Source organism: Gossypium hirsutum, chromosome D02 (assembly GCF_007990345.1).
Source record: "Gossypium hirsutum isolate 1008001.06 chromosome D02, Gossypium_hirsutum_v2.1, whole genome shotgun sequence".
NCBI lineage: Eukaryota > Viridiplantae > Streptophyta > Magnoliopsida > Malvales > Malvaceae > Gossypium > Gossypium hirsutum.
This window is the reverse complement of record NC_053438.1, coordinates 40887674-40910037: the sequence shown is the minus strand read 5'-3', so window position 1 is coordinate 40910037 and position 22364 is coordinate 40887674. Positions and strand designations below refer to the sequence as shown.

Here is a 22364-nt window from a genome sequence, read left to right as displayed (position 1 = left end):
GGTAAAAACTTTTTTCTACATAAACTTAACATTTTGACTAACAGGTGTATCAACTTAAGAAAAAAATAATTTTAAGTACCGCTTGTGACAAAAAAAAGATAAAAAATGACAAAAATAATATAATTTAAGTACCAATTTATAGGCTAAACCTATTATAAAACATGTTATAATTTTATTTTATTATTTAATATAGTATGACTTTAATTTTTAACTTTTTATTATTATTATAATACACTCATTTTAATCTAATTTCTTTTATAATCATTTTAATTCTAATACACATACTTTCACCTATGATTTTTCTTTTTTATCTTCTATTAAAAATTTGAGATACATGCCTTTAACAAAAAAATGTGTGATACATATTAAAAACATCAAAATTTAGGTTAATTTACCAAAAAAAGCCCATTTTTTTAAAAAATTACCGAAATGGGCTGGTTTTTTAATTATTTACCGGAATGGGCCATTTTCCGTGAAATCGCGTCCACGTCAGCGCGATGTCAGGGTACGTGACAGGACATCGCGTCCACTTCAGCGCGACCTGCTGACGTGGAAGGAAATCGCGTCCTTGAGGAAGCGATTTCCTTCCACGTCAGCAAGTCCCGCTGACGTGGACGCGATGTCATGCCACGTAGCGCGGTACCGGGGACGCGATTTTGACGCTGATTTTACGTTTGGGTTTTCTGGCTTTTAGGGTTTAGGGTGCATGCTTTTTAGGGGTTAGGGGTCCCGGAAATTTTTTTTTCGAGTTGACGTATCTGGTCAAGTAGTGGGAAATCGCTTCTACTAGAATGCTATTTGAGAAGAAATTGTGAAATCGTGGCCTCGTGGACGCGATTTCACTACAGTGGTCATGTAAGAAATAATTTTTTTTGACGTTTTCCGAGCAAATAGTATAAAATCGCTGATACCAGGATGCTATATGAGAAGAAATTGTGAAATCGCGCCCTCGTGGACGCGATTTCGCTAAAGTAGCAAGTTTGGGTTGAGGCTATAAATTAGGCAGAAAATGTTCTTAGAATGCATAACTCACAGCAGAAACATTTTAGAGAGACTAAGAAACTTAGAGTTTGAAAATGAGTGAACGTATTAGTGCTGTTATTTACTATGATGATGAGGTTTGCCACACCGAGAATAGTGTTGTTTTTTTGTCGGAGAATACGGTGCGACTGTCATTTAGCCAAAACATAGATTTGACAAAACTCTGTAAAAGAATTAGGCGTAAAATCTTCGGAACGATGCCAATGAAAGTTCTGTCAATGACGTATCGATTTTGTTCTTCTGTTGATCCGGTGACATATGACTCGTTCGACATAAAAGGTGCTCGTAGCTTGGAGGCAATGGTGCAGACTCATCTTGCTAGCGGAGCAACTTACATTGAGTTATATGTACAATTTACGTCGCCAACTGATGTACTTCCGTCCAGTTTTCGAGATGTATACATGACCTCTGGCCGACACTCGGTTAGCGTGTTACAAAATACGGAACAGCCCATGTTCGGTAGCGGTATCGCATGCACATCCCCTCTAAGACACTCTGTTGGTGGATGGGACATGTACGTCAGTGGCTCGACGTTTGATGCTGGAAATACGAGCTGGGAAACTGCATCAAGTTCTACTGGATGGCAATCTACATCCAATTGGGGACGTTATCAAATACCCAGAAGAAGGGATGACGTACTACCTATGACATCAACCGGTGAGGGGACGTCGTACGCTGCAGATGATTGTGGGTTAGAAGGTGACTCCGATGTGGATCCACCTCGAGAGCCCAGGCCGGATGGTACAGAGGTGGGATTATTTTTTGAATCGGAGCCTATGCCAACAGAAGGTGAAGATGGTGATAGGAGTGCAGATGATGAAGAAAATCTACAATTCAGAGCATACTCACATCCAGCCCAGATGCATAATGTCGATCTGTCAAATGATGATGCGTTAGAGTTTCTAGATCTACCACACCGGGTGCGCGATCGTACAAGTTCGGGGGTAGATCTCGGTGAACTTGAAGTTGGTAATCAGTTTATCAATAAGGATAGTTTTATTGGTGCTTTGAAACAGCATAGCATCAAAAACGGCGTTAATTACCACGTCGTTAAATCAAAATCTGATAAGTTTGAGGCGAAGTGTGCAGTGCAAGACGACACATATTCATGGAAAATCGTCGCCTCGTTAAGGAAGAGGACAGGGTTGTGGGAGATCAAAAAGTACAAAGGTCTACATACATGTGCTGCAGGTATAGTATTGAATATGTCTGAATAATATTTTTATTTTCCAATGTTGCATTATTTAATGTACTCCCTCCCTCTGTAGGTGTTTCAGAAGATCATCCGAAAATGGATTCAGCTATGTTGGCTAGCTTGATACTGCCCACGATAAAAGCAGATCCTCAGACTTCAGTGCCGGTGATAATTGCCAATATCCGTAGCCAAATGGGGTACACACCCTCTTACCGCAAGGCTTGGATAGCTAAGCAAAAGGCATTGGAGAAGATGCATAGTGGGTGGGACGCCTCATATAATAAAATATGGCAATGGTGTCAGGTGGTACAGAGATACGTCCCAGGTGCCATCACAGACCTTGAAATGGAACATGCGTACTACAACGGCCGATTGCTACGTGGATGCCAAGTGTTCAAACGCCTATTTTGGACCTTTAAGCAATGCCGAGACGCATTTCCCTACTGCAAGCCGTTAGTACAAATTGACGGTACATTTATGTTCGGTAGGTACACTCATCGGCTATTGGTTGCAGTGGCACAGGACGGCGGTGGGAGAATTCTTCCAATTGCATATGCAATAACACCGGGGGAGTCGTCTGATGACTGAGATTTCTTTCTCTCTAGGTTAAGGAGGCATGTGTGCCCCCAACCTGATATCTGTGTTATTTCAGATCGGGACGCCGGTATACTAGCTGCATTTGATCAAGAGGGAAGCTTGTGGCAGCGTACACACCATAGATATTGCTTGAGACACGTTGCTTCGAACTACTACAGGCAATATCCATCTAAGATGGAACGACGACAAGTGACCAACATGGGTATTTACTGTATAACTGTATTATTTTGTTTATCAAATTGAATTAGTTTTATTGGTAGAAGTGGTATAAAATATTCACTATGTTCTTATATTGGTAGGGTATGAAATGAATAAAGATCGTTTTCACGAGATGTTGGCAATCTTGCGATCCCAAAACGGAGAAGGGGCGGACTACCTTTGCAACATACGTTTCGAACAGTGGGCACAAGCATACAACGGAGGCCTACGATATGGCCATATGACGTCGAACCTAGCAGAATGCATAAATTCTATTCTTAAAGGAACGCGCCATCTACCGATAACAGCGGTTGTGCGAGAGACATATTTCTGTTTGGCGGCACTATTTCCAAAGTGAGCAGCAACTTATGCAGGCCAGATGCAGGGTGGGCATGTATGGTGCAGTAAGGTAGTTCAAGAAATTAACAAGGCGAAGGCGAGGGCAAACATCATGCACGCTGTGTGTCACGATCGAGACAATTTATGGTTTCGCATGACGGAGTTCGACATACCGCACCAAGGTGTTGTTGGCGGGCAATATCGTGTACACTTGCAAAATAGGACTTGTGACTGTGGGAAGTTCGATGCACTTGTTATCCATGCGCTCATATTATTGCAGCCTGTCAGAAACTCCGTCTGGATCCGCTGAGTTATGTGGACGAAGTGTACAAATTAGAAAACATGTACAACGTATGGAGACACGTTTTCCCACCGGTCCCAGATGAACGTAAGTGGCCGCCCGTATCTCTTACTCCTTTTAAGCTGTTACCGGATAGAGAATTGCGTCGCAAGCCGAAGGGTCGACCTTTCTCCACTAGAATACGGAACAATATGGATATCCAAGAAACAGCCAGTCAACAGAAGTTGTGCGAATGGTGTAGGAACCCAGGCTATACAAGTCGATCATGCCCTAATCGCAATAGTTGAATGTAATTATAGAAAAAATTACCTTTTATTCAATTATTAATTGATAATTGTATTAATTGTTAGTAAAATTATCAAATTACTACAATTTCTTAAATGTTAGTACCAGTCAAAACATTTTACGAAATCCAACATTACATAAAACTACAATTTCTTAAATGGTTAGTAAGATTATCAAATCCGCTGAGTTATGTTAGGGTTTTACATTAATTAAATTAGGTTAGGGTTAGGGATTTCAAATAAAATGATAAATTAGGGTAAGGGTTTTCAATTAAATTAGGTTAGGGTTAGGGATTTTAATTAAGATAGGTTAGGGTTAGGGTTTTCATATAAAATAAGTTAGGGTTAGGGTTTTTAACTAAATTAGGTTAGGGTTTTTAATTAAATTAAAATAGGGTAATGGTTTTTAATTATATTAAATTAGGTTAGGGTTTTTAATTAAATTAGGTTAGGGTTAGGGATTTTAATTAAAATAGGTTAAGGTTAGGGTTTTCATGTAAAATAGGTTAGGGTTAGGGTTTTTAACTAAATTAGGTTAGGGCTTTTAATTAAATTAAAATAGGGTAAGGGTTTTTAATTAAATTAAAATAGGGTAAGGGTTTTTAATTAAATTAAATTAGGTTAGAGTTTTTAATTAAATTAAATTAGGTTAGAGTTTTTAATTAAATTAGGTTAGGGTTAGGGATTTTAATTAAAATAGGTTAGGGTTAGAGTTTTCATGTAAAATAGGTTAGGGTTAGGGTTTTTAACTAAATTAGGTTAGGGTTTTTAATTAAATTAAAATAGGGTAAGGGTTTTTAATTAAATTAGGTTAGGGTTAGGGATTTTAATTAAAATAGGTTAGGGTTAGGGTTAGGGTTTTCATGTAAAATAGGTTAGGGTTAGGGTGAATGTCTGGGCCTCGTTGATGGGCTGCCCTCGTAGTCTTGTCCCCTTAGATTTAGAGGCCCGCGCCTTTCCCTTCCGACACGTATTTGCCGTTGCCTCTCCTCTGGCGTAAGTAAATACGGCTTCCCATGGATCCTAAACCATGACATGTATTCTGGAACGCACGCTAACTCGAGAACGATGATTTGTTCCCGAGTAGGTAGATATTCATGCCGATTTTCTCACATTTCTGTGTACTCTGACCAGTATCTAGGCCAATCCGTACCTAATAGCCGGAGGTCGATTTTGTGGTGCTCGTCAAACACCTCAGGGTCTGCAGGGATCGGTTGTCTACATCCAAACTGTCGTAGGACTCTGTTTGTCTGGTGGGGCTCCACAGTTGCATAGTAGATCAACACCACTTTCACGTGCCAAGCGTCCGGATTTTGTAAAAACTCTTTCGAGATTACTGCTCGGATTGTCGGATCCTCGTATGGTGTCCATTGAAACTACATGAACATGATAGAAATATTACTTATATACATAATACTAAATAGTAAATACTAAATATCAATCCACTAGCGAATGTATGGAAATATCTATTTGCAATAATACTTACTTCTGCTTCCGACCGTTGGTCCAATAGAAGCCGTATATCTTCAAGTTCAGACAGTAATCCATGATAACTCACCGGATGGTTCCACCTAATTAAATAAAATTTTAGCATACTTTTATTCTTACAAAATCTACATAACAATTTCAAAATGTAATATAAAATTTACCTCGTTACGAGTGGGAATGTATATGGGTGGTTCACTCGAGGACGTAGAAATGGAAAGCGAAACCATGCCCATGATTGCAGTAGTGACAGGCATCCTCCGATTTTTGCTCTCCTCGGTTTGGTCGCCCCGCACATCTCCCGATATAATGTTGCCAAGACGGCAGACCCCAACTAAATTCACCGGCTGCTCTAAAATCAACGAGTTTTAGCAGCCACCTTAGATGTACACGGCTCCGTGACGTGTCGGCCATGAGATAGCCTCCAATTATTTGAAGAATGTATGATCGAGCATATCGGATTCTTTCAATTTCGGTTGAATTTTCATTCAGATTGGGGAAGGTGGCACGTAACCAGCCCATCTCCACCTTACCTCCATCCATTTTATCCGGAACGGCGCCCAAAAGCTTGTAGCACACCGTCTCCCAATTGCTAGATTGGGCAGACCCGGTCACTGGGTGCCCGTCCATCGGCAATCCCAAATGCAGATGGACATCTTCTAGAGTGATAGTGCACTCTCCACATGGAAGATGAAATGTGTGCGTCTCAGGTCTCCACCTCTCGATCAACGCACTGATCAGTTTCGGCTCCAACTTGCATCCCCGGCCTACCGTCGCCACGTGCCAAAATCCCGCTTCCCGCAGGTAGTTCTCTACTAACGGTGATGGAGGAGCATGCATATTCCGAATATTGCATTCCAATACCCGATCTTTAGCCTTTTATAAAAAAAAATTAATAAATATCTAAAAATACATAAATAAAAATATCTTAAATAAAATTTAAAATTTAAAATTAATACTTACCATGTTCATTTGCTCCACCGATATGTGATTCCTATTAAGACAAATCAATAATCCGGCCATTGTTGAAAATATTAAAAATATTAAAATTATTTTAAAAAAATAAAAAATTTTAAAATTTTCTTAAAATAATGAAATTTAATGGAATTTAATATGGATTTGGAGATTTTTTGAAGGAAATTGAGAGGATTTTGGAAGGAATTTGAGAGTTTGAGAAAATTTTGGAAGGAATTTGAGAGAATTTTTGAACGGAATTGAGAGAATTTTTGAAGGAAATTGATATTGAATTTGTTTGTGAAAATAAAAGGGGTGGGGGGTTTGTATAGTAAAAAAAAATTTGACCGTTGGGGGGGCAACGGTCAATTTTTTGACCGTTGGGCGCTGTTCACGCGCGCGGCCACATCGCATCCACGTCAACGCGACCTGCTGACGTGGACGCGATGTCCTGTCACGTACTTTGACATCGAGCTGACGTGGACGCGATTTCGCGAAAAATACCCCATTCCGGTAAATAATTAAAAAATCGGCCCATTTCGGTAATTTTTTTAAAAAATAGGCTTTTTTTGATAAATTAGCCCAAAATTTATACTTTAAAAAATTATTTAAATATGGTGTCATTATTTGTGAAAATAATACTTCACATTATTATAAAATAATTAAAATAATTTAATATAATAAATAATTTAAAATGATTATATAATTAATTAAGATATTTATAAAAACATTATAATACATATTGATATTTTAATTAAAAAATTACATAATTTTATAAAAATAAAATAATTTAAAAGTTTTTATTATATATTATTTCTAATTTAATATCTTTTATAATAATTTTTTATTCTCATCTTACCGTTTTAATTACATTTGAATCTAAACAGTTAATTTTAATATTACTAATACTACTTAAATAACTAATCTCACTAACTTCACCGAAAATAAACACTATAACCCTGTCACTACCTCTTAAAATAACATTGCCATAGAAATAATTATTAGTAAAAAAAATCAAACGGAGAAAAAGAGCCGTCCAACATGTTGTAGGGTGCTCATCACAAATCACGAGGCAGAACCCTTCAATGGTTCATTTTTGGTACATACCTTATGGCACATTAAATTATTATTTATTAGTATTTTTATCGAAAACTTTTGATCCTATTTCTTCAAAAAACAAAGAAAAAGAAAAAAACTTTTGATCCTATAGTATATGCCATGGCAGGCACGACACGAGAGAAATTGCAGGCCAAAAATCAAGACTAGAATAACAAAGCAACCTGAATAGAGAAAATTTCAGAAATGGCGGACAGAAGAAAAATCCCATTGTAATTTTCTTTTTTTGTTGGGACTTGGGAGTATGGTTATGGAATCAAAAGCTAACAACAGAGATTGGTGTGACTGCTTTCTTCGTCGATCTGTAAGTTTTTCTTTTTTTCTTCCTCTCCCCCTCCCCTAATCTCTTCTCCGGTTTTTGGCTGCGTCAATTCAAATTTGAATATCCATTTTAAAGGTTGTCTGGGGTTTCTAGGGTTTTCAGTTTGGGCTCTGGATCTTGTCATCCTTCGATTTGATTCACGAGGTTGCGAATTTCTCTAGTTTCTTTTCCCCTCTTTCATTTCTGAGAAAATGTAAAATGTGTTTTCGAAATTAGGGGATGTGTTAATGGAGAAAGGAAGAAAGTTTACCCTTCAGTGCTATGGAAGATGGAGGAATTAGAAACGTAGCATTCGGATTATACTTTTTACTTATTGAAGTTAGCCCTAGTAAGGGTTGGCATTTAAGAAATCAATCACCTTGACCCTTGTTTTCAAGTTTTTTTTTAAATGGATTGTCAATTGTAATGTGACCTCGATTTTTCTTTTTATTATTATTGGGAAGTAGATTGGTACTGTAAAAGGAAAATAAAAGGAAATCGGTTTTAACCTGACCACAAGCAGACTTGTTAGATTTTTAATCTTGGTTACATCTTTCAGTTTTATTATATTCGAATTTAAAGGAAAGGAAAAATGAAATGTTTCCAAATATTATTAATTATCTTTTCTGAAGTTCGTTTTCTTACAGTGGAAAGAGCATTTGTGGCTATCTTTTTAACTTCCATTTTGACTAAATAAATAAATCCTTGTCCCTTTTGTTTGGATATTTTCAGGCTTAGAGACTTGTTTCTACTATTTGTGTCTAGCTCTATTTCACTTCAGAATGACAGAACCAAGCTCAGCTGATGTGATACTGGAATTTTTGAGGAGAAATCGCTTTACAAGAGCTGAGGCTGCCTTGCGTAGTGAACTTGGTAACCGCCCTGATTTGAATGGATTCTGCCAGAAGGTTACCCTTGAGGAGAAGGACTCTGGCAATGTGCTAGAAGAAGAAAATGAGAAAAAAATAGCTGGTGAAAGTCATGGTTCAGGTTCTCGAAAGAGTAGTGAGGTCTCTAAGGAACTTATAGTGAAAGAGATAGAGTGTGGGGCTGGCAGAAATGGGTCTGAAAGCCAATGGAGAAATGCTGCTTCTACTGGGGATTCTAATAAACCCAATGAAACAAGAGTGACGAGTGATACGAGTTTCGCTTTCTCTAAAAATTCCGAAGATGCTGTACTCAATATACAGTCCCGGAACTTCAACCCTAGCAATGGTCCTGATCTGTTAAAAGGTGATGGTATATTTAGAAGCAGTAGTTTTTCGGTGCTGGAGAAACCAGATCAGTCAAGATGGTGTATATCTGAAGCTCCTGACATTGATAAAGGCAATGTTAAACCTGGAGAAGAGATTTCCTTTTCAGGTGAAATTAAAACTACGTGGCATGGAAATACTGGCAAAGCTAATGTAGATTACAAGTATGACAAGTTTCATACCAGTGAAACTAAGGAGCTTGATCAGCAATTTAAGACTAGCGGTGCATACTTGAAGGAAAACTTTGCTGATAACAGCCGATGGTCTAGAACTGAGGAGCCCAGTAGTTCATTTTCAGAGATGTGGAAAGATTGTTCTGTCAAGACTGTTTTTCCATTCCCTAAGGGTGATTTATCAATTGGTTATAATGCTGCTAGTGCTTCAGATAAGAGAGAAGGAAAGAAGATAGCAGATGCACTTGATGTCAGAGCAGCAATTAAAGAACAGGTGGATGAGGTTGGAAGGGCTTTATTCTTTGGGGAGTCTCAAGGCAATGCTGAGCAAAAAAGTATAAATGGATTGGCCTTTCCTCTTGCATATGATGATCAAAGGGAAGAGTTACCTAGGTTGCCACCAGTTAAACTCAAATCAGAAGAGAAGTCATTGAATGTTAACTGGGAGGAAAAATATGAGCGTGATGGCCCAGGTGCAAAGCTTGTTAGTGCTGACAATACCTTCCTTATAGGGTCCTATTTGGATGTTCCCATTGGGCAAGAGATAAATGCTTCAGGTTAGTTAACATATCATTTGATGATTTGTGCGAATTGTTGGCTGGTAATACAAAGATTATTTTTTTACTCTTTCCTTTTCCTAACATTATGGTTTAGTATATGTATGTTCTCTGTCTAAAACTTAAAAAGATCTTTTATTGTAAAATTTTTTGTTAACTGGAAAATTTGCCATCTAGCTCTAGGTGGCAACGGCTCATTGGTGAGCTATGTAAAATTTGTGTTGATGTGTATGTTCCCTAAGATAAAATGATATTTTGTTGCCATGAGTTCTAAGATTTCTCCTACGAGGTTTGTCATTTTTCTGTTGGCAAGTACTTGCGTGGGTCTGATAAACCAATTCTGAAACTGGGAAGTTAGGTTACTAAAGCCATAATAATAAAAAAGGTTGGAAGAAACCTTCTAAACAGAATTCTGTGAAATGCAAGTGGGGGAAAGTTTTTTGCTGTTTGTTCACGTACAGAATATACTTGTTTTTCTATTCTTTTATATCAGTTCTTTCCAGGGTTAGTTTGTGTGTAACCAAGCATAACTAAAGAAATAGAAAGAAAAGAATAAATAGCATAAAGATAGATTACCCTAAAAGTTTAGTGGAGTGTTTTAATTTGACATTTGATAATAGTTTAATAGCTGTATTTTGAGTTGTGCATAAATACTGGAATTATTAAGTTATTTTAAAACTTCTGACTTGAATCTTTGGACAACCATAAAAAGAATATTATAGTTAACTGCCATAGGACAGTAAGGGAAGGGGAGCTTTAGAAAGCCTAAGTTCTTGTTAGAGCATTGGTTATTTCTCCTATAATTCTTCTGGAAAAGCTTGAAAATCTTGTTTATGATGATCCAGGTGGGAAAAGGAATGCTGGAGGTAGTTGGCTTTCTGTGAGTCAGGGTATTGCAGAAGATGCATCTGATCTTGTTTCTGGTTTTGCTACTATTGGTGATGGATTAAGTGAATCTATTGATTACCCAAACGAGTATTGGGAGTCTGATGAATATGATGACGATGATGATGTTGGATACATGAGACAACCTATTGAGGATGAAGCCTGGTTTCTGGCTCATGAAATCGATTATCCTAGTGACAATGAGAAGGGAACTGGGCATGGGAGTGTTCGGGATCCTCAAGAAAGAAGTCAGACCAAGGATGATGATGATGATCAATCATTTGCAGAAGAGGATTCTTACTTCTCTGGTGAGCGTTATTTCCAGGCAAAGAATGTTGAACCTGTTGCAGCTTCAGATGATCCTATAGGGCTCTCTGTAACTGAAATGTACAATGGGACTCATGAGAATGATTTAATTGCCCAATATGATGGACAGTTAATGGATGAAGAGGAGCTTAATTTGATGCGTGCTGAACCTGTTTGGCAGGGATTTGTCACACAGACAAATGAACTTATCATGCTGGAGGACGGAGAAGTTCTCAATGAGTGTGGCAGGTCTCAGCTGGATGATATTTGCATAGACAATGATCAGCATGGTGCAGTTAGGTCTATTGGTGTGGGTATCAACAGTGATACTGCTGACTTTGGCAGTGAAGTACGTGAAAGTTTAGTTGCAGTTAGTAGTGAAGGGGATTTAGAATATTTTCATGATCATGATGGTTCTATTGGAGGTTCCAGACAAAGTTACCATGAAACAGAAAGGAAATATATTGATAAACCAAATAGAGATAAAAGGAAAACTGGAAAAAATGATTCTAATAAGTATGCTATTGAGAATGATAAAGGTTCAACCCCCCAGGTGAAGAATCTTGCAGATGGAGGATTTTCATTTCCTCCACCATTAAGAGATGGGCAATTGGTGCAGGCAGGCTCTAGTAACTCTATATGGCCAAGTAACAGCAATGCTGCTGGTGAAGAGCGTGATGACTGCTTGACCGCTTTGATGGAGCCGGATGATATGCTTGCTACATGGAGGCGGAAAAGTAGTGATTCTTCAGTTGCCCAAAGCTCTAGGGATGAAGATGATGCCAATGTAAGATCAGCAAATTCTAGCCCTTCAACTCTCTCTAATTATGGTTATGGTGCACAAGAAAAGACTAAGAAAGAAGAGGATGAGAAAACTAGTGGCGTGAGGGAAGAGGATCTTGGGGCATCGCTTGAAGATGAAGAGGCTGCTGCCGTCCAAGAGCAAGTGAGACAAATTAAAGCACAAGAGGAGGAATTTGAGACCTTTGATCTCAAGATTGTGCATAGGAAAAACAGGCATGTCTTATCTTAGAAACAATTTTTATGTTCAGTTCTTTCTCTGGTGGTAACAATTTCAAAACTGTGCTGATGTGTAAATGGTGTGATATTCTTTCCGTCTCTCTCCCTCTCTTTCTCATTTTCATTGTGAGTTATCAAGTATCCTTGAACCTCTCTGGTAGTAATCTCCTTTAACTATGCTTGAGGTTGGAGAACCAGAACTGGTGGCAAGCTTCCTCTTTTGTTTTGACTGACAAAACCTTTTGAACATTAATATGTTTTGTGCATAATGGTTACTGTCAAGCAAAGGGGCGTAGAGCATCAATTAAGTAACTAGATGATAAGTTCTTTTTTTTACTACTTTTCCTTTGCCAAGTATTTACCCAAGCTCATGTTTTGTTTTTGTAGCTTGAATTTACCTAATTCTCCATTGGAAAGTTTAGTTTTCTTTCACTTATTTTTCCTATTTTTACATTTTGAGACAACATTTGACTTGTGAAACTATCGACTTGTAGCTTGATCCCTAAATGGTTGATAGCAATCAATTGGACCAAAAAGTAAACAAAGAAAAAAACTTGTTAAATATGTCAGGAAGATCCTTTTCTTTTTGTGTTATTGATGACACCGACATACGTTTAGAGCTAATTTTTTGCTGTCTTCTCAACTTATGGCATATTTTTGGAATTTCTACTTGCCTGATGATATTTCTTTAATATAACTTATATTGAATGGTTTTTATTTTGCTGTCATCTATCGAGCACTGGATTTGCTTACATAAGCCTCTTTTTTACTTCTCAGAACTGGATTTGAGGAGGATAAGAATTTCCATGTTGTTTTAAATTCTGTTATAGCTGGGCGCTATCATGTTACTGAGTATCTTGGATCGGCTGCGTTTAGTAAAGCTATACAAGCTCATGATCTGCACACAGGCATGGATGTCTGTGTGAAAATTATAAAGAACAACAAGGATTTTTTTGATCAAAGCCTTGACGAGATTAAGCTTCTCAAGTATGTTAACAAACATGATCCAGCAGATAAGCATCACATTCTCCGATTGTATGATTACTTTTACTACCGAGTGAGTGATACTGGCATGCTCTTGGTATTTTGTGCTCTACTTCTAGTTCTTGCTATTTCTATGATAATATATTTATTGGGGACTTTGTTCTGAACATGTCTGGCTTCTGGAGGCATTTGTTTTCTCTGTTGAAGTTCAAGCTGGCATGTTCAGTTATAAATTCTCTCTGCTGGTTAAATTAGAAATTTATCTTTGACTAATGCATGAGTAGCATCTGACTCTTCTCTATTTTCCAGGAACATTTGCTAATAGTCTGTGAACTTCTCAAGGCAAACTTATATGAGTTCCATAAATTTAATAGGGAATCAGGTGGTGAGGTTTACTTCACAATGCCAAGATTGCAGGTTTGTCGGAAGTTGTTTTCTTCAGAAGTGCGTCTAATCTATGTCACTTTCATGTAATGTTCTCTTGAATTCTTTTGTGCAGTCTATAACCATTCAGTGTTTGGAGGCTCTCCAGTTTTTGCATGGCCTTGGCCTAATACATTGTGATCTGAAGCCCGAAAATATATTAGTTAAAAGCTATAGTAGATGTGAGGTGAAGGTCATTGATCTTGGGAGCAGTTGTTTTGAGACTGATCATCTATGCTCCTATGTTCAATCCAGGTCCTATCGTGCACCAGAGGTTATCCTAGGACTTCCATATGACAAGAAAATAGATATCTGGTCACTTGGCTGTATCTTGGCAGAACTCTGTACTGGAAATGTAAGTAGCCTTCTTTAGACAATAGCTAGAAGTTGCTTCTTATGAATATTGCAATGATATGTGGAGTGTTTTCTTACGTTCAGAACTTTTCTGAATGTTTCTTTTACCTTTTTCTTTGGTGAAAGTACTACAAACAAAAAACTCGGAAATATCATGCATTTGAACAAATCATTAAATTCAGTGAAACGAACTTAGACTGAACGTGATTTGGCTCTGAACTTGCTGGATGTAGAATTTAAACAAAATGTTGGACAATTTTAGTCCTCTTTGTAATTGCATTCAGTGATGTCCTCATCTGTAAATGCTAAATGGACTAGTTTGGGACTCTGTCCAATCACTCAGTCTGAAACAAGTTGGCTCAAACTTGGCCCAAAGAAAATGTTTTTCATGTTATGGTATCAACTATCTAGATTTAGACTTTTATGCATTCATGCTATTGCTATAAGCTAGCTTTTTCTCCTGATAACTATGATTAATTTCTTTAGTTGATTTTACTGGGAAAACATATGACTTCACCGTAGTAACTATCTTTAATCTATTTTTGGAGAAACAAATCAACATTGATATAATTTTGGCTTCAATATGATGGTGCAGGTACTTTTCCAGAATGATTCACCTGCGACATTACTTGCAAGAGTAATTGGAATCATAGGTCCTATCAAACAAGACATGCTTGCCAAAGGACGGGATACATACAAATACTTTACGAAGAATCACATGCTTTATGAACGTAATCAGGTCAGTCTTTCTCATTATTTACTTGGAAAAAAATGCTTTTATTCTAAAATTTACTTTTGCTTTGCTTCCCTAGTGCTTAGGGGCTCGTTGTCCTATATCTTTATATAGCTTCAACGCTGTGTTTTTATGTTATATGCTTCAGGAGACCAATAGACTGGAATACCTGATACCCAAGAAGACATCCTTGAGGCATCGGCTGCCGATGGGGGACCAGGGATTCGTTGATTTTGTTGCTCATTTGCTTGAAGTAAACCCAAAGAAGCGTCCTTCCGCGGCAGAGGCTCTGAAGCACCCATGGCTATCATACCCGTACGAACCCATATCAGCTTGAGACTGTACGAGTTGCTTGATGAGACTTGCGGGGATTGCTTGCCTCATCTCAGCTCCCTCGTATTGACTGGGAAAAGGAGCTGTTATGAATTACAGAGTGGAAATGATGTTGTAGTTGATCTCTCCAAGGAGTTTTCCTACCTTCACATGCCTGCAAAATGCATTCAAAGGTGTGTTTGATTTTGTTTGGTTATATCATATTAATATAATATTAAATGTCCTTCCCCTAACCAAAGTAGTATTGGAAATGAGCATAATGAAGGATGTAATTTTTGGAAGAGAGTGGTATCCTTGGAAAGGGGAATCTAATATTGTTGTACATGACATGATGTTGTGATCATTCTTTTAGGTTATTTAGTAATATAGCTTTGTCAAATAGTTGGTAACCAAATTTGGTTACTGCTACTGCTACTGCTACTCGTTGATTGGATTTCTGGCCTTCTCTTTTCTTTTTTCTATTTTTGCCTTGGATCATGTTCCTATTTGCTGCTTGTCTGTTGCCATTTATAGTTATAACCTTGGCCTTTGTACTACACCAATTTTTCTTTTAAAAAATTAACAAAAATCCTGCTCATCCTTTGTACTATATTTAAATTGATGCTGATTACAAGGATATGCATGATTTGGAAATTAGTAACAAATCAATTTGTGGATAAAATATTTTTAAATTTATATTATTTTAGAAAGATCTGATCATCCTTTATTTTTATTTTGATAAGTTATAAAATCACCAAGGAAATTATTAAAATAACTATTTTAAATAAGTTGTGCATTTTTATTTTTATATTTTTTAAAACAATCAATAAAAAATTACAAATGTTGATTTTTTAACCCACCCTCAACATTTATAAAATCTTTTCTTTATTTGAAATTTTTGTACATTTTAATTTTATTACATAAATTATTTCACCTACACTGAGTTGAGTTGATGTCACAAATTAATTTGATAGTAAGGTTCTGTTTGTTTCAACGTAAAAATTTTTACGGAAAATATTTGTAGCCTTTTCCAAGATTTGTTTCATGTAAAATAGGTGGTCAACGTAAAAGATTTTTAGTCAACGTAAAATTACATTCTTATTTCCGTAAAATGTCTTACCATATTTGTTCACTGTAACACCCTCATACTCGACCCGAAAATCGGGTCAAAGTACTAGGATGTTACATTCTCTACTACATTTTTCACTTATCAAATATTTTCTTATTTTCATTTCTTATTTTCATAAAATTTCAATTTAGTCCCTTTTTGTTATTAAAATTCAATATTCACTAATTAATCATATTAAATCAATTTTTTTCTTATTACACTTTAACCACATAATTTATCTTATTATCTTGTTTCACATATCAAATTTCTATGTATTTAACTTCTATTATTTCATTCACATATTTTCTCAAGTTTAACAATTTAGTCCTTGTTATTATAAAAATTTCCTACTTTTCCACAATTTCTCTTTTACAATACTTTATGCATATTTCATCATCTTATAATACATTCAATAAAATTTTATCATAATTTCTTTATTCTCATAATAAATTGTTTCACACTTAAAATTTTGTACAATTTTCAATTTAGTCCCTATTGCCATGTAATTTATTTTACACCATATACGCACTTTAATAAAATAAATCATTATAATATCTTATTTCACATAACAAATTTTTATGCATATCAATTCTCTTGTTTCCAATATAAATTTTATAAAGCTTACAATTTAATCCTTAACATCATGAAGGTTCATTATTTATTATATTTTAACTTAACATCACTTTGTAATCAATTCACTACTTCATTTAAACTCTTTATAATAAATCTTAAATGTATGTTTGTTTCATTGAAAATAACTTTTATGAAAATATTTTACACAGATTCATCCAAACAGAAGAAAATATTAGCTTTTCCAAAAAAGTAAGTTATTTTCTGGAAACCCTTTTTAGTGAAAAAAACGGAGCCTAAGTTAAGAAAAATGACAGTAACAAGATAAACATTTTGAGTGCGTTTAATAATCTTTACATGATGCGTTTACCTAATAAAATTTTCTTTTTCTCATTTAAATTATTATTATTATTTTAGTTGTGCACATATTATATGTGTTATTCTTTTTTTAAAGAAAATTATTAGTTTCAAATATTACATTTAATATTTTTAATATGATAATTTTACTTATTTAAATTTTCTTTTACTTGCAATTTAGACTAATTTTTTTAATTTTTGATTTTGTACATGTGTTATTATTAGTGTTGAACTTTACTTTTTATTATCTATCATATGTTATTTTTAAATATACACTTATATTTTAAAGACATAATTTTACATATATACACATAATTTTTACAAATAAATGTGGATGTCCATATTCTAACCCCTTTATTTATGAGATAAAACCCCCTCATTCATTATGAAAGTAAATATGCAAGTTGTGTTAATGAAGCACTTAAGTAAGCTTCATTTATATGTGTTGCATTAACTGACATTGAATTATAAATAGAACCCTTACATAAGTGAAATGAGATATGAGAAAATTCTTTGTTGATTTGATCTACTGCTTACTTTAAGTGTTTTTTTATTTGATTATTTTATAACACGTTGTCAGCATGAGCTTCTACAAGTTCATAGTGAAGTTCACGTCATTTCGACTTTATATAATTTGCTTGTATAACTCCCGTTAAACTATATATGATATACGTATTTTCATAATTCTTTTATTTTCTAGATGAAATATTTGCTTTGGGTAACATTTGTACATTTATTTTTACAACTCGAATGTTATAAATGATAATTATATATACATTTTTTTACTAAAAGAAATTTCAATTAATGTAATTTGTGTTAAGTTATTATTATGACTATTCCTCTCTATGCCAATATTTGACATAAATATTTTTATTTAGCAAATTTGGTATATATAATTGAATTATTTTATGATTGATAATGCTTATTATTTTACTATTTTTTTAAATTTTGATTCAAGTGATTATAATGTCAAATCTTGCCAAATTTGAATTTGAGGTCTTAGATATCTCAAGAAAAAATTATTTGTCATGGGTGTTAGATGCTAAAATTCACCTAGATGCTAAAGGTCTAGGAAATACTATATTAGCAGATAAAGAAGCATCTAATTAAGACAAGGCAAAAGTAATGATTTTCATTCGTCATCATCACATGAAGGATTGAAAGTGGAATATCTCACTATGAAAGACCTTTTTGAGTTGTGGAATAATTTGAAAGAACGATTTAACCATCAGAAAACGGTGATACTCCCTAAAGCTCGGTATGATTGAATACATTTACGGTTGCAAGATTTCAAGACTGTAAGTGAATACAATTCGGAACTTTTCAAAATTAGTTCTCAACTAAAATTATGTGGAGAAAACATAACTGATGAGAACTTGTTAGAGAAAATATTTTCAACCTTTCATGCTACTAATGTGCTCCTATAGTAGCAATACTGTGAAAAAGGTTTTAAAAGGTATTCTGAATTGATTTCATGCCTTTTGGTGGTTGAAGAAAATAATAGTTGTTGAAGAAAAATCATGGAATTCGTCCTACTAGTTCTGTACCATTCCCTAAAGTGAATGTAGCAGTACACAATAATTATGAAAATGGAAAATATAGAGGTCGCAGTCGCAGTTATGGTTGTGGACGTAGTGGGGGACGTGGTTGAAGACGTACTAGTAATCGTTATCATGGTGGTCATAACAGTGGTACTTCTAACCAATAGAAAAAGAATAACAATGAAGGATAAGAAAGAGGTGGTCAAAATAATCCTTCAAATATTATTGAGAATTTATGCTATCAATGTGGTATGAAGGGGCATTGATCATGTACTTGTTGTACGTCTGAGCATTTAGTGAAGCATCCATTAAAAAGAAGGGAAAGAATATGGAGACAAATTTTATATCCCAAAATGATGAAATGGAGGCAAAAGATGAAGATATTCACTATGATACTAAAACTGACCATGCCTACGAGGATGATAAATTTAATGACCTTAATAATAGAACTCACTTAGATGTGGCGGATTTCTTTGAGAATCATTAGAAAAGTTGATGTTTTTTTTGACATTTTTATGTTGTTTTAAGTATACTTTATTTTCTTGCATAAAGAATAATTTATATATTTAATAAATATTTGCCACGTTTCTTATATTATATTTTGTTTATTTTTATGAAGAATATGAATATTTAATAAAATTTCGTTAGACCCAAAATCAATGGAGATATCATGTCTTGCAGATAGTGCTACAACATATACAATACTAAAAAATAAAAAATATTTCCCATTTTGACAATAAGTGATGCCCATATTAATACAATATCGGATAGTTCAAAACTTATTGAAGGCTCGAGAAGAGCTATTATATTATTACCTAAAGGTACAAAATTTGTCATTGATGATGCTTTATATTCCACTAAGTCTCAAAAAAATTTATTGAGTTTTAAAGATATTCGTCTTAATGGATATCATATTGAGACTATGAATGAGAAAAATATTGAATATCTATATATTACCAATGTTGAATATGGAAAGAAATATGTTTTGGAAAGACTACCTGCTCTTTCATTAGGTTTATATTATACACATATTAGTGCAATTGAGACACATGTTACTACAAACCAGAAGTTTGTAGAACCATATACTTTTACTATTTAGCATGACCGATTAGGCCATCCCGAATCTATTATGATGCGAAGAATAATTGAGAAATCAATTGGACATTCATTAAAGAACTAGAAGATTTTTGGATTCAATAATTTATCTTGCGTTGCTTGTTCTTAAGGAAAATTGATTATTAAACCATTACAAGCTAAAGTTGGGATTGAATCTCTCGTATTTTTGGAATGTATCTGAGGTGATATATGTGGGCCCATTCATCCACCATGTAGACCATTCAGATATTTTATGGTATTGATAGATGCATCTAGTAGGTGGTCACATGTGTGTTTATTATCGATCCGTAACCTGGCATTTGTGAGACTACTTGCTCAAATAATTCGATTAAAAGCACAATTTCCATATTATGCAATCAAAACTATTCGTCTTGATAATGCTGGTGAATTTACGTCCCAAGCTTTTAATGATTACTGTATGTCAATTTAGATAAAAGTTGAACATCCTGTAACTCATGTTCACATACAAAACAGTTTAGCTAAATCGTTTATCAAAATCCTCCAACTAATAGCTATGCCATTTCTTATGAGAGCAAAACTCCCTGTTACAGCTTAGAGATATGCTATTTTGCATGTAACAGCTCTTGTGTGCTTCAGGCCAACAAGTTATGATAAATACTCCCCATTGCAATTGACTTTTGGTCATGAGCCAAATATTTCACATCTTAGAATTTCTGGATGTGCAGTATATGTTCCAACTACTCCACCACAATGCACAAAGATAAGTCTTCAGAGAAGGTTGGTAATATATGTTGGTTATGAATATGAAAGTTTTCAAGAGAGCATTTAATAAAACTCTTTTGTCTTTTATTAACTAAACAACTGAATTTAAATAGAGAAAAGAGTCATAACCTAATTGGAAAAATAATTCCCTTATTCTAATAAACTACAAAAAGATAAGGAAAATAATTCTCTTATTCTAATAAACTACTAAAAGATAAAATAAAATATTCCTAGAATATCTCAAATGATTTATTCTAAGATTTATCTACCTAAATTTCTTTAAAATATATCCCAAAATATATGAGTTTCACATATTTCAACACCCTCCCTCAAGTTGGTGCATATATATCAATCATGCCCAACTTGTTTACAAGAAAATCAAAGCTTGTCTTAGAGAGCCCTTTGGTGAGTATGTCAGCAATCTGTTATTTTAAAGGAACAAACGACATACACACTTGGCGTTCTTCAATCTTTTCATTGATAAAAAGGTTTATCAATCTCAACATGTTTAGTTCTGTCATGTTGGACTGGGTTGTGAGCAATACTAATGGCAGCTTTGCTATCACAGTACAACTTTATTGGCGAAGTTATTGGTTTCCTCAGCTCTTCCATAATTCTTTTTAACCACATCATTTCACAAATTCCTTGAGCTATTGATTTAAACTCAGCCTCTGCACTGCTTCTTGCTACAACATTTTGTTTTTTGCTTCGCTAAGTCACAAGGTTTCCCCATACAAATGTACAGTATCTTGATGTAGATCTTCTATCTGTTATTGAGCCTGTCCAGTCTGTATCTGTATAAGCTTCAATTCCTCTTTGTTCAGATTTCTTGAAGAATAAGCCTTTTCCAGGTGAACTTTTCAAGTATCTCAGAATCCGAAACACTGCTTCTTCATGTTTCTCCATTGGGGAGTGCATAAATTGACTTACTAAGCTCACTACAAAAGCTATGTCTAGCCTTGTATGTGATAAGTAAATTAAATTATCGACTAATCTTTGGTACTACCCTTTATCAACTAATTGACCTTCTTTATTTTTGAATTTTACATTTGGATCAATTGGTGTGTCAGCAGGGCGGCAACTACTCATCCCAGCCTCTTTTAAAAGATCAATCACATTTTTCTGAGAGACCACAAGACTCTTCTTTGATCGAGAAACTTCCATTCCAAGAAAGTATTTCAAAGGACCCAAGTCTTTGATCTCAAACTCCAATGCTAGATGCTCCTTGAGACGCTTTATTTCATCTACATCATCTCCTATAAGAATGATATCATCGACATAAACTATAATAACTGCTATTCTACCTCTTTGTGAGTGTCGATAGAATATTGTGTGATCAGCTTGCCCTTGTGAGTAACCAAAGATTAGTCGACATAAACTATAATAACCGTTCAAACCAAGCTCGAGGAGATTGCTTTAGACCATACAAAGATTTCCTGAACTTACATACTCGAGTTCCAAACTTTTCTTCAAAACCTGGAGGAGGATCCATGTAAACTTCTTCTTCAAGTTTCCCATTTAGGAAAGCATTCTTCATATCTAGCTGCTGTAAGGACCAATAGAGATTAACAACAATTGATTAAAGAACTCTAAAAGAATTTAATTTGGCTACTGGATCAAATGTTTCAAGATAATCTATCCCGAATGTTTGAGTATACCCTTTAGCCACTAGTCGGGCTTTGTATTTATCTAAAGATCCATCCGTTTGAATTTAGTTGTGAACACCCATTTACAACCCATAGTTTTTTTCCAACAGGTAATTCTATTGTTTCCCATGTACTTGTATTTTCAAGAGCGTGCATCTCCTCTAAAATAACGTCCTTCAACTCAGGAACTTGTAGAGCATCTTTCACATTTTTGGATATTTTCACAGTATCGAGACACGAAACAAAGGTTGAGAATGTCAAAGGCAAGGCTTTATAGGACACAAAGTTAGAAATGAGAGATTTAACAACATTTCTAACACCTTTTCTTTTAGAAATTGGAATATCTAAATTAGAAAATTTATTTGTTAGATTATGAGCTTTACCTGGACTTTTGACAAGATCTTGTAGGTCAGATTCTTGGTGATGAATCTGGTGGATTCCACTTTCTTTATTTTGATTTCTTCTTGAGTAAACAATTAACTCATTTGTTTG

At 35.0% G+C, this 22364-nt stretch overlaps 1 protein-coding gene across 2 annotated transcripts; it reads left to right on the top strand.

Annotated features, from left to right (window-relative positions):
* The first annotated feature begins 7382 nt into the window (after positions 1 to 7382).
* LOC107908439 (uncharacterized) lies at positions 7383 to 15291 on the top strand. Of its 2 annotated transcripts, XM_016835607.2 has the most exons (9): positions 7383 to 7493; positions 7620 to 7814; positions 8544 to 9794; positions 10640 to 12002; positions 12783 to 13062; positions 13299 to 13406; positions 13489 to 13767; positions 14362 to 14505; positions 14648 to 15291. In XM_016835607.2, exons 3-9 carry the CDS (start codon positions 8594 to 8596, stop codon positions 14834 to 14836), a joined length of 3564 nt encoding a protein of 1187 aa, XP_016691096.1. In that variant the 5' UTR covers positions 7383 to 7493; positions 7620 to 7814; positions 8544 to 8593; the 3' UTR covers positions 14837 to 15291. The 2 variants fall into 2 exon arrangements, with proteins under 2 accessions (XP_016691096.1, XP_040945359.1); XM_041089425.1 differs by lacking the exon at positions 7383 to 7493 and having other exon boundaries at positions 7532 to 7814; positions 13299 to 13459; positions 13668 to 13767.
* The last annotated feature ends 7073 nt before the right edge of the window (positions 15292 to 22364 follow it).